General features: G+C 44.0%; 2 protein-coding genes across 9 annotated transcripts in view; one reads left to right on the plus strand and one right to left on the minus strand.

The window, feature by feature from the left end:
- The window catches only part of TEX14 (testis expressed 14, intercellular bridge forming factor), a 477,154-nt gene extending 466,815 nt beyond the window's left edge, over positions 1-10,339 (minus strand). For 2 of the 7 annotated variants that reach the window (XM_068268633.1, XM_068268625.1), the window contains exon 1: positions 10,098-10,339. The gene's annotated coding sequence lies outside the window, so the exon portion shown is untranslated. Of the gene's footprint in view, positions 1-9,613; positions 9,917-9,941 lie in introns of those variants that run through there. The other 5 variants (XM_068268626.1, XM_068268628.1, XM_068268627.1 and 2 more) reach the window with 5 other exon arrangements.
- RAD51C (RAD51 paralog C) overlaps positions 10,301-12,903 on the plus strand; it is a 113,647-nt gene continuing 111,044 nt past the window's right edge. Inside the window, exon 1 of one of the 2 annotated variants that reach the window (XM_068268635.1) lies at positions 10,301-10,461. In XM_068268635.1, coding sequence (XP_068124736.1) covers positions 10,344-10,461 — 118 coding nt within the window. In that variant the 5' untranslated portion in view covers positions 10,301-10,343. The remainder of the gene's footprint in view (positions 10,462-12,903) is intronic. The other variant, XM_068268636.1, reaches the window with a different exon arrangement.

The following is a 12,903-nucleotide window of genomic DNA, read 5'->3' on the forward strand; positions in this document are numbered from 1 at the left end:
ACTAATTACCCATCAATCACCCATCAATCACCCCCTATCACCACCTGTCACTGTTACCCATCAGATCAGACCCTAATCTGCCCCTTGCGGGCACCCAATCACCCGCCTACACGCTCAGATTGCCCTCAGACCCCCCCGCCTTATCAATTCGCCAGTGCAATATTTACATCTGTGCTTCCCTGTAATCACCCACTGATCACCTGTCAATCACCCGTCAATCACCCCCTGTCACTGCCACCCATCAATCACCCCCTGTCACTGCCACCCATCAATCAGCCCCTAACCTGCCCCTTGCGGGCAATCTGATCACCCACCCACACCAATAGATCGCCCGCAGATCCGACGTCAGATCACCTTCCAAGTGCAGTGTTTACATCTGTTCTCTACCCTAAACACCCACTAATTACCCATCAATCACCCCCTGTCACTGCTACCCATCAGATTAGACCCCTATCTGCCACTAGGGCACTCAATCACCTGCCCACACCCTCAGACCCCAGCCCTGATCACCTCGCCAGTGCTTTGCTTGCATCTATTCCCCCCTCTAATCACACCTTGAGACACCCATCAATCACCTCCTGTCACCCCCTAGCCCACCTACCCATCAGATCAGGCCCTAATTTGCCCCGTGTGGGCTCCAGATCACTCGGCCAAACCCTCAGATCCCCCTCAGACCCCCTTCTGATCACCTCCCCAGTGCATTGATTGCATCTATTTTCCCCTCTAACCACCCCCTGAGACACCCATCAATCACCTCCTGTCACCCCCCTAGCACTCCTATCCATCAGATCAGGCCCAATACAACCTGTCATCTAAAAGGCCACCCTGCTTATGACCGGTTCCACAAAATTCGCCCCCTCATAGACCACCTGTCATCAAAATTTGCAGATGCTTATACCCCTGAACAGTCATTTTGAGACATTTGGTTTCCAGACTACTCACGGTTTTGGGCCCGTAAAATGCCAGGGTGGTATAGGAACCCCACAAGTGACCCCATTTTAGAAAAAAGACACCCCAAGGTATTCTGTTAGGTGTATGACGAGTTCAAAGAAGATTTTATTTTTTGTCAAAAGTTAGCGGAAATTGATTTTTATTGGGTTTTTTTTCACAAAGTGTCATTTTTCACTAACTTGTGACAAAAAATTAAATCTTCTATGAACTCGCCATACTCCTAACGGAATACCTTGGGGTGTCTTCTTTCTAAAATGGGGTCACTTGTGGGGTTCCTATACTGCCCTGGCATTTTAGGGGCCCTAAACCGTGAGGAGTAGTCTTGAAACAAAAATGACCTGTGAAATCCAAAAGGTACTCATTGGACTTTGGGCCCCTTAGCGCAGTTAGGGTGCAAAAAAGTGCCACACATGTGGTATCGCCGTACTCGGGAGAAGTAGTATAATGTGTTTTGGGGTGTATTTTTACACATACCCATGCTGGGTGGGAGAAATACATCTGTAAATGACAATCTTTTGATTTTTGTACACACAATTGTCCATTTACAGAGTTATTTCTCCCACCCAGCATGGGTATGTGTAAAAATACACCCCAAAACACATTGTACTACTTCTCCCGAGTACGGCGATACCACATGTGTGGCACTTTTTTGCACCCTAACTGCGCTAAGGGGCCCGAAGTCCAATGAGCACTTTTAGGATTTCACAGGTCATTTTGAGAAATTTTGTTTCAAGACTACTCCTCACGGTTTAGGGCCCCTAAAATGCCAGGACAGTATAGGAACCCCACAAATGACTCCATTTTAGAAAGAAGACACCCCAAGGTATTCTGTTAGTAGTACGGTGAGTTCATAGAAGATTTTATTTTTTGTCACAAGTTAGCGGAAATTGATTTTTATTGGTTTTTTTTTTCACAAAGTGTCATTTTCCGCTAACTTGTGACAAAAAATAAAATCTTCTATGAACTCACCGTACTACTAACGGAATACCTTGGGGTGTCTTCTTTCTAAAATGGGGTCATTTGTGGGGTTCCTATACTGTCCTGGCATTTTAGGGGCCCTAAACCGTGAGGAGTAGTCTTGAAACGAAATTTCTCAAAATGACCTGTGAAATCCTAAAGGTACTCATTGGACTTTGGGCCCCTTAGCGCAGTTAGGGTGCAAAAAAGTGCCACACATGTGGTATCGCCGTACCCGGAAGAAGTAGTACAATGTGTTTTGGGGTGTATTTTTACACATACCCATGCTGAGTGGGAGAAAGATCTCTGTAAATGGACAATTGTGTGTAAAAAAAAATAAAAAATTGTCATTTAGAGTGATATTTCTCCCACCCAGCATCGGTATGTGTAAAAATACACCCCAAAACACATTATACTACTTCTACTGAGTACGGCAATACCACATGTGTGGCACTTTTTTGCAGCCTAACTGCGCTAAGGGGCCCAAAGTCCAATAAGCACCTTTAGGCTTTACAGGGGTGCTTACAAATTAGCACCCCCCAAAATGCGAGGACAGTAAACACACCCCACAAATGACCCCATTTTGGAAAGTAGACACTTCAAGGTATTCAGAGAGGGGCATGGTGAGTCCGTGGCAGATTTCATTTTTTTTTTGTCGCAAGTTAGAAGAAATGGAAACTTTTTTTTTTTTTGTCACAAAGTGTCATTTTCCGCTTACTTGTGACAAAAAATAATATCTTCTATGAACTCACTATGCCTCTCAGTGAATACTTTGGGATGTCTTCTTTCCAAAATGGGGTCATTTGGGGGGTATTTATACTATCCTGAAATTCTAGCCCCTCATGAAACATGACAGGGGGTCAGAAAAGTCATAGATACTTGAAAATGGGAAAATTCACTTTTTGCACCATAGTTTGTAAACGCTATAACTTTTACCCAAACCAATAAATATACACTGAATAGGTTTTTTTAAATCAAAAACATGTTTGTCCACATTTTTCACGCTGCATGTATACAGAAATTTTACTTTATTTGAAAAATGTCAGCACAGAAAGTTAAAAAAATCATTTTTTTGCCAAAATTCATGTCTTTTTTGATGAATATAATAAAAAGTAAAAATCGCAGCAGCAATCAAATAGCACCAAAAGAAAGCTTTATTAGTGACAAGAAAAGGAGCCAAAATTCATTTAGGTGGTAGGTTGTATGAGCGACCAATAAACCGTGAAAGCTGCAGAGGTCTGAATGGAAAAAAGTTCCTGGTCCTTAAGGGGGGTAAAGCCCACGGTCCTCAAGTGGTTAATACACTCAGACCAGTTGCTGTTGAAATTTGATTTTTATGGTGACGATACCGCTTTAAGGGAATATTGGGAGCAACAACACCGTGAAGTCCAAAGAACACACCAGACAGGTCAGGGATCAAGTTATTGAGAAATTTAAATCAGGCTTAGTTTACAAAAAGATTTCCAAAGCCTTAAACATCCCACGGAGCACTGTTCAAGCAATCATTCAGAAATGGAAGGAGTATGGCACAACTGTAAACCAACCAAGACAAGGCCGTCCACCTAAACTCACAGGCCAAACAAGGAACACTGATCAGAAATGCAGCCAAGAGGCCCATGGTGACTCTGGACGAGCTGCAGAGATCTACAGCTCAGGTGGGGGAATCTGTCCATAGGACAACTATTAGTCATGCACTGCCCAAAGTTGGCCTTTATGGAAGAGTGGCAAGAAGAAAGCCATTGTTAACAGAAAAGCATAAGAAGTCCCATTTGCAGTTTGCCACAAGCCATGTGGGGGACACAGCAAACATGTGGAAGAAGGTCACACAATATTTTGAAAGCGCTACACTGTAGCGGCTACAGTGATACAACCTAAGATTAATAATAAGACCTAAATAAAATCAATAAAAGTCCAAAAAAGCTATAACAGTTAAAACTCTAAAAACAGGTCCACTTTAAGTGTGCTCAGATAAAGTGTTTCAATACAGGTGCGCTTCTATATCAGCCATGGCAGGCTAGTGCAGGATGAGTCACTCGGAGTGACGAACCGCGTCGGGTGGAGCTTACCAGACGTACAGGAACTTTCGTGCCGGTTCAGGAGAAAAGCGGCCAGGGCTGTGGAGTCGGTCCAAAAATCCTCCGACTCCTCAGTTTAGTATTTCACTGACTCCGACTCCTCTAATTTGCATATTACAATTTTGTTGATTAACAGTATGTAACGTGAAATTCGTCTCTTAACTGCCAACGCTTAGGAATTTTACAAGACAACTGAAGTGAGAAGGATATGTAGACTGCCATATTTATTCCCTTTAGACTAAAACTAGTCCTTGGTAAGAGTACTTGTAAAAGGTACAGACCGGAACAAAGAACATCTAGCAGGCCCTAGGCAATGTAACTGTGGGTACATGTAAGAGTGATGTGCAGGTACTCTGCAGGGGAATAAGGAGATTCTTCCTCTATTACACATTCTTCATGCACAATCTGGACAAGGTTTATGGGTGACAGACAACACCTCTCTGTTCAATGTGCACAACATTCTCAGTGGATTCCCTGCATCTCTGTGGGGAGTGCATATGTAGAGTATAGTACTACTGTGTAACAAAGTAAACCTGAGACAGATGAAATTAAAGTTTTATACATACCTGGGGCTTCCTCCAGCCCCATTCAGACGAATCAGTCCCTCGCTGTCCTCCTCCGCCACCTGGATCTTCTGCTACGAGTCCAGGTACTTGAGCCAGTCTGGTGTAGTGCGTATGCACACACTCCGCCGCCGGGAGCATACTACACCTGCGCAGCACTATTGCGCAGGTGCAGTATGCTCCTGGCTGTGGAAGTGGCACGTAGCCAGACTGTGCTGACTGGCTGAATTACCAGGACTCATAGCAGAAGATCCAGGTGGTGGAGGAGGACAGCGAGGGACTGATTGGCCTGAAGGGGGCTGGAAGAAGCCCTAGGTATGTATAACACTTTTCTTTTCATCTGTCTCAGGTACCCTTTAATTCTTTAATTTATAGTCACCAAACCAAATTTTAACAACATATCAAATTATTTGATTTCATGAGCAAAGAGAGTGCATACATTTGCATAAATCAGCATCAATGCAGAATTATTTCCATCTCATTGACCATCTCTATTAGTGACACGGTTACACATCAGGCTTTATTCTTACAGCATAGACGTTACTTAGTATATATAAGAGATTCCTGTGTACACATCATATATACAGTCACAATCAGATATGTATATCTGACTTTAAAAATACGGGGACTGCTTTATTGAAGCAGCACAAGTAACTAATTTTGATTGGTTTATTTCATTTTTGTGGACTGAGCACAGCTATTACTGTATATATACTGTATATATACATTATTTTTAATGACTATTATCTGAGAAATAGAACATTTTATCATATTTTCTATTTTAATTACAGTTACAAATTCATTAGGAGTCGGAGTCGGTGCATTTTTTCCCGACTCCGACTCCAGGCACCCAAAATTGCTCTGACTCCACGACTCAGACTCCACAGCCCTGAAAGCGGCGAGAGCGGGACCTCATCTTCTGCCCTGCCCGGGAGACAACGGGGGAGAGCCCACTTAAACTCTAAGCTCTACTACCTGCAACCACATTGTGAGTGTATTTTAATAATAAAACTGCATCTTCTTAAACTGAATTACGCTATGGGAGCATCTTTTTTCATGTGAGGTACGCATCCATTTGGATACACCATCCAGGACTCCAGTACAGTGAGAGAGGTTGGCAACCCTATAGTGCTGGAAACGCACATTGCTGGACGCTTATTGACCAGTCTGACAGTGGTCAAATTTGCGGGGTAAGTCTATTCCCTCACAGGGTGAATGGTGGTGGACAGAAGAGCACAGTTGAGCGCTATCTTATATATTTGAAGAATGTGGAAGAAGGTGCTCTTGTCAGATGAGACCAAAATGGAACTTTTTGGCCAAAATGCAAAACGCTATGTGTGGCGGAAAACTAATACTGCACATCACACTGAACACACCATCCCCACTGTTAAATATGGTGGTGGCAGCATCATGCTCTGGGGTGCTTCTCTTCAGCAGGGACAGGGAAGCTGGTCAGAGTTGATGGGAAGATGGATGGAGCCAAATACAGGGCAATCTTGGAAGAAAACCTCTTGGAGTCTGCAAAAGACTTGAGACTGGGGCGGAGGTTCACCTTCCAGCAGGACAACGACCCTAAACATAAAGTCATGGCAACAATGGAATAGTTTAAAACAAAACATATCCATGTGTTAGAATGGCCCAGTCAAAGTCCAGATCTAAATCCAATTGAGAAGCTGTGGCAAGCTCTGAAAACTGCTGTTCACAAACGCTGCCCATCTAATTTGACTGAGCTGGAGCTGTTTTGCAAAGAAGAATGGGCAACCATTTCAGTCTCTAGATGTGCAACGCTGGTAGAGACATACCCTAAAAGACTGGCAGCTGTAATTGCAGCAAAAGGTGGTTCTACAAAGTATTGGCTCAGGGGGCTGAATAATTATGCACACCCCACTTTGCAGGTTTTTTTTTTTTTTTTAATGTTTGGAATCATGTATGCTTTTCGTTCCACTTCTCACGTGTATACCACTTTGCAGATTTCTCCCCAGAGCCATTTACCAGGGCGCGCCGCCCGGCTGATGTCCTCTGAGCGCCCGGGTAAATTATCCCAGTTCTGTGCATTTATTAGTGATCAGCGTTAGCTGTATCAGTGCAGCCAGCCGCTGTCACTCAGAGACGCTATCTCTGCCCTCCTCCTCAGCTCCCGACAGTTGTGTGGAGGGGCGGGGAATGCAGGAAACGTCACGCAGCTGATATGAGCTCTGAAGAGAGGAAAGCGCGGCTCTCGGAAGGTCCTGCAGACGCTGTCCTCCTCCTCTCCATGTACTCAGATAAGGGCTGGTTCAGACGGACGTCTGCGTGGCAGCAGCCTGTATGTGTGTAATCTTGCTGGCTACTACTAATGGAGGAGGGGGGCCTCTAACTCAGTCCCCGCCAGCCAGAACTGTATGATGCTTGACCCTTTGACCCCACAATTCTCCAGTCCTGCCACTGCCTCCCCCAGCCCTGATTGATGCACGAAGTGAGTGTCACTGGTGTGAAGGAGTTGCAGTTTGGGGGGGGGGGGGGGGGAGGGTAGGGTAGTGAGCCAGTCTACAGATGGCCACAGACTCACCCATGGCAAGGGCAGACAGAGGCACAGAGTGATCAGTGAGAGACGCCCTGGCCCCTTTACAGCCACAGCCAGCAATATCCTGTGTGAGTGACAGTGTCACATTACAACCAGCTGCCAGGTGCAATCTGTAGATTTGAAAATGAAACTATCAAGATTTTTTTCCATGTTACCTATATACATGGATGGTGTAAGAGGGATTTCTGATGTGGCCCAGAAATCCTCTTTTCCACTCTGGTACCACCCATGTATATAGAAAAAGCTGCTAGTTTCATTCAGCAGAAGGGTAGCTAAAATTTTAAAGGACAATAACTGTTAAAGGAAAAATGCCCACGGAATTAATGTGCAGTTAATCGACATAGTGCTCCCAGGGAAGCCAGTTGATGTTATTATAACACGGTGTGTCTGGTGTTCAGGTGGTGGAGAGGACAAATAGATCTTGGTTTGCTCTGTGTTTTCTGCATTAGGCTGCGGCTGGGCGATTACACCTTGCAGGTAACCAGATCTGGTCCCTATATAGATAAAAGCGTGCATATCCTGGCCAGGTACATTTGTTTTTAAAGTACACAGTTTTTAATCATGTCATGTGATCTTCATGCAGCCAAGGCTGAAATTAAAACCAATTTATATGTACAGAGAGACAGCAGCCTTGTTTAAAGTGTATGTGAAGGAAAAATGCCCAGTTACTTACATGAGGCTTTTTCCAGCCCCTTTAGTTGTTCTTCTCCCTTGCAGTCATTCTGCACGCTGTGTTCCTCTCTGAACGCTGCATGCGCAGCCACATGTCACTCGCCTCCCCTTTCACATTCCCGTGACCGGTAGCATTTTGCACTTGCGCAGTAACTAAAAATTGCGGGCAAAACACTCCTGGTCACAGGAGCATGATCAAGGAGCTGCGGGGCTAAGGAACAGAGCAGTGTGGAATGGCGATAATGGAGCAGGAGGACTTTAGGGGGCTAGAAGAAGCCCCAGGTAAGTAACTAGTCTAATTTTTCTTCAGTTAAGTATCCCTTTAAGAGACTCCAGTACAAAAGACAGAGCCTAGCCTGTCAATTTATTGGTGGGGGGGGGGGGGGGGGAAGGCATGCAATTCCCCACCTAGTGGCACCTGACCTAACCTTCCACCACCCGGCTACTTTTTCATACCACCCGGCTGGAAAAAATTTCTGGGGAGAACACTGCTTTGTATTGGTCTTTCACGTGGAATTCCAATAAAATTGATTCATGTTTGTGGCAGTAATATGACAAAATGTGGAAAACTTCAAGGGGGCTGAATACTTTTGCAAACCACTGTATATAAAAAATGGGGAGCGCTATATGTCACAGATCTAACTTAGTGTGTTATTTGTGGGTGTAGGGGTACCCACAGTTGGAGGTAGCGGCTATCAGCTGCGCCCAGTGGTCTCTCAAATCAGTTCCAGTAAGTACACTTTAGGTTGCTGCAAAATTGTCTGAGTGCAGATCTTTACTTGCAACAGTGTCTTTAACCTGTGTGACTTGTCTCATTTCTATGATGTGCTCTAGTGGCGTCCTGAGACAAAGCGAGTGTGACAGAAAGGAAGGATCCCTGGCGCTGGCAGGTGAGCCACTGCTGCATGTGTGTGTGTGTGTGGGGGGGGGGGGGGCTTTACTGCATGTTGTGGTAGGCTGCTTAATACTGGGGCACATCTAGCTATGGGGGGGGGGGACATCTGATAATGGGGGCTGCCTAATACATGGGGCACATCTGGCTGTGTGTGGGGGGTGTAACTAATACAGGGGGCACATCTGGCTATGGAGGAATGCCTAATAGAGGGGGTACATCTGGCTATGGAGGAATGCCTAATAGAGGGGGCACATCTGGCTGCCCAATAAAGGGGACACACCTAGAAATGGTTGGCTGCCTAATACAGGGGGCACATCTGGCTATGGGGGGCACCTTTATATTGGGAGCACATGGCTATGAGGAAGAGCGCTGTCTAATACAGGGGCATGTGTGGCTATGGGGAGGGGGGCTGCCTTATACAAGGGGCACATCTGGATATTTATACTAAGTAGGGGGGATGCCTCATACTAACAGCACATCTGGCTATTTATATTGGGGATGGAGCTTATATGAGTCAATCACTTTTTCCTGGTTTCTGGGAGAATAGTGTGTACCTCAGCTTATACGCAAGTCTATAAGGTACTGTACTTTACATCCTAGTTGCAAATAATTTTTAATAAGCCTAAGCTACTTTCTAGGTCATTCAAGTTCTTCAATTTTTGAGAACCTTAGTAAATCAAGGCCACTATAACAGCACAGGTGAGAAAACGTTTTGAATTGCTAAAGAAAATCGCGTAACGGCATGACTGCTATGGGATTTTGTATAGGAGCTCAAGCACACTAAAAATGAAGCAGGCACATCAATACCAATCGGGAAAAATCACATTACAAATGCATCGCAGTGCTAGAAACATCCGTGTGGTTTCCATTAGTCCAGTAAGTACCTAGCATTTTGCAATCAGATAGCGATCGGAATCGTAGTGAAATCCTTAAATACCTTGTTTTATTGTGACCAGTCTCTAGATGTTACCAACATAAATTCATCTGGAACAACTCCCTCCTGAGTCCTGAAAAACCTTCAGTTGCTGGGCAATTACTGAAGTTTGGCTACAGCTACTCCACAATTCAAGTCTACTGCTAGATACTAGTTGCAGTATCTATAATCTAATTAATTTACTCTTCTCTTCTCCAGCCATTACTTTACTCCTGTCATTAAATGGCATTTATATTACGATGACATTTTGTACAGCACATAACAGAACACCCTGAAAATCTATTCTCCTCAAAAGAGCTGACGATCTGCTTTCTCCCTGTAATAATATTACCTCAAGGCAATCACCACGTTACCTCTAAGTAAGCTGAATACACCACTAACTGCCTGAAGATGGCGACGGCGCACACCTACATTATAAACAAATTCCGTCATCTGTCATGTGAATTTTTCTGAGTCTCCTTATTATCCGCTGTGTCGGCCATCTTACCGAAGACTTCGGACTCCCGCGGAAAGTACGCCCTGCGTGGCTTTCGTTATAAAGAATATTTTGGCTTTCTGATTTCAGACCGCAACTGCTACTCAGATTAAACAAGTGCGTTACTATGCGTATAATTATTGTGCAGTTTCCAATCCTGTGACAGCGATGCCTGCTATTGGCGGCACAGGGAAACAAGCGTAGGGGGCGTGGTTTCAGAAATTGGCGCCCAGGTGATTGCAGAGTGCGGTGAATGGCATGCAGCGCGAGGTGGGCAGCTTTCCCTTGGCGCCGTCCGTTAGAGCTAGATTGCTTGCCGCGGGCTTCCATAACTTACCGGATGTAGTAGACTCGACAACCAGTGAGCTCGCCAGAGGTAACTCTGCAGCAAGGGCGATTGCACGGGTGGACGTTACACTATTGGGTTAGAAGGCTAATAAATTAATAAAGGAAAAAGAGCACGCAGCTTATACACAGAAGCAAAGATTCTTTCAGTTCAATAGCACAGCTCGCTTCTTTTTAAAATATGTAATCAAAGAACCTGACTTTCCCACCCCTCTATGAGTTCAATAAGAGGTTCATTGACAGAAGTCTATGTTTTCGTATCTCTGCACTAGATTGACAACTTAAAGTTCCCTTTCATGCTTTAAGGCCTCTTGCACACGGCAAATCTGATTTCCGTTTCTGAATTGCGATTCTGATTTTCCCTGGATGCTGTCAACACAAGAGAACAGCAGCCTGCAGTACCAATAAAAAAATGCAAATTGGAATTTCATGTAAAATCGTGTCCAAATCGGATCGCTTGTAATGTGCATGAGGCCCAAGTTGCGTTGTGTTGTGATCAGATCTTAACGGAGCCAAAAAGTCACGCTATACAGTTGCATTGCAACAATACAGTGATGAGGCATATGCCTCGCTCCTGTAAATGAATGCATTTCCCTGTAAGGCTGGGGCCCACTAGCAGTACTTTTCTGAGCGCTTGTGATTTGAAAAGCTCTTGCTAATGTATGATCCCACTTGAGGGTTGTGATTTTCAAAAAATATCCCATGGCGTTACATTAGCAAGAGTTTTTCAAATCTCAAGTGTTTAGAAAAGTTCTGCTAGTGGGTTCCAGGCCCTAAACAGTAAGCTGTGTGTCACTTCCTTAGTACCCACCGCACTAAGGGCTTGATTCACAAAAGCGTGAAAATGCTTATCACGCCTGCGTTAGTGTTTTGCACACATTAAAACGTGTAATGTTTTTTGAGCGCAAACATGAATTTTCGCATGAAAATGCTAATGTTTTTGTGTGTTAACACAAATTTGTGCATGAAAATTCGTGTTTGCGTGCAAAAACCATTACTTGCGTTATAACGTGCTAGCGCGGGCGTGATAAGTGTTATCACACTTTTGTGAATCAAGCCCCAAATGTGAACGCCCCATAGGAATATCGGTACAATGATAATGGCTTCAATTCACTAAGCTTATCGCCAGTCTTTAATAACGTTTCTAGAGTTATCACCATGGTGATGAGGCATGTAGTATTCAGGAAACATTTTACCTCAGGCAAACCTAAAGTTAACGCTTCTGTCTTTAACCACTTTCACCTCCTGGACGTAGTAGCTACGTCCAGGAGGCCATGTGTGTTCCCACGGCCGATCGCGCGTGTGCACCCGGCCGCGGATCGTTAGCCCAGGAATCAATAAATCTGGCCATGGTGCCCGATCACTGATTCCTCTCCCCTGCAGAAAAAGCGACCGCTTCTCTCGGAAGCCATGCTTTTTCTGCCTCCTACGTCCCTCTCTAAACGTACATGTTACGCTTAGAGTGACGTCATGTAAACAAACCTAAGGTTGCCATCTTGTGGCCAAAAAGTAAAACATCTACAATTAAAAAATAAACATATATTTACATTAAACAAATTACTATTTACATCCCACCCTCCCAAAAATACCCAAATAAAATGTTTAATAATAAACAAAAAATTACAATAAAAAAAGCACAGATATTTACCTAAGGGTCTAAACTTTTTAAATATCTATGTAATGATGAAATATTTCTATTTTTTTTAAATTATAAGCTTGTAAATATTGATGGATGCAAAACGGAAAAAATGCACTTTTATTTACAAATAAAATATTGTCGCCATACATTGTGATAGGGACATAATTTAAACAGTGTAATAACTGGGACAAATGGACCAATACAATACGTGGGTAAAGTGAAAACGACTGAGGGCTGAAGTGGTTAAGTTAACTCTTCGATCCTTAAGATAACTCCAGAATTCTAAAGTTAGACAGGCTGTTAATTAACTGAATGTGAAAATAACTACAGAGGAGATAACCTACGGAATGGAGAGATAAGATAACTCTCTCACTGTGTGGTGGCAAGTTTTCTCTTGCATTATTATTTCCAGCATGATCTTAGTGAATTGAGGCCATCATACTGTGTTTACATCATACAGCGCAGCAGCGCCGTAAAGGAGATCGGCGATCCCCGGCCAATCAGAGGCGGTGCAGGACGGATCACTGAAATTGTTTTTTTTCACAAAGTGTCATTTTCCACTAACTTGTGACAAAAAATAAAATCTTCTATGAACTTGCCATACACCTAACGGAATACCTTGGGGTTACTTCCTTCGAAAATGGGGTAAATCCTAAAGGTACTCATAGGACGTTGGGCCCCTTAGCGCACCTAGGTTGCAGAAAAGTGTCACACGTGTGGTATCGCTGTACTCAGGAGTAGTAGTATGATGTGTTTTGGGGTGTATTTTTACACATACCCATGCTGGGTGGGAGACATATCTCTGTAAATGACAATTGTTTGATTTTTTTACAC

This window comes from Hyperolius riggenbachi, chromosome 2 (genome assembly GCF_040937935.1).
Source record: "Hyperolius riggenbachi isolate aHypRig1 chromosome 2, aHypRig1.pri, whole genome shotgun sequence".
In the NCBI taxonomy this organism is placed as follows: domain Eukaryota; kingdom Metazoa; phylum Chordata; class Amphibia; order Anura; family Hyperoliidae; genus Hyperolius; species Hyperolius riggenbachi.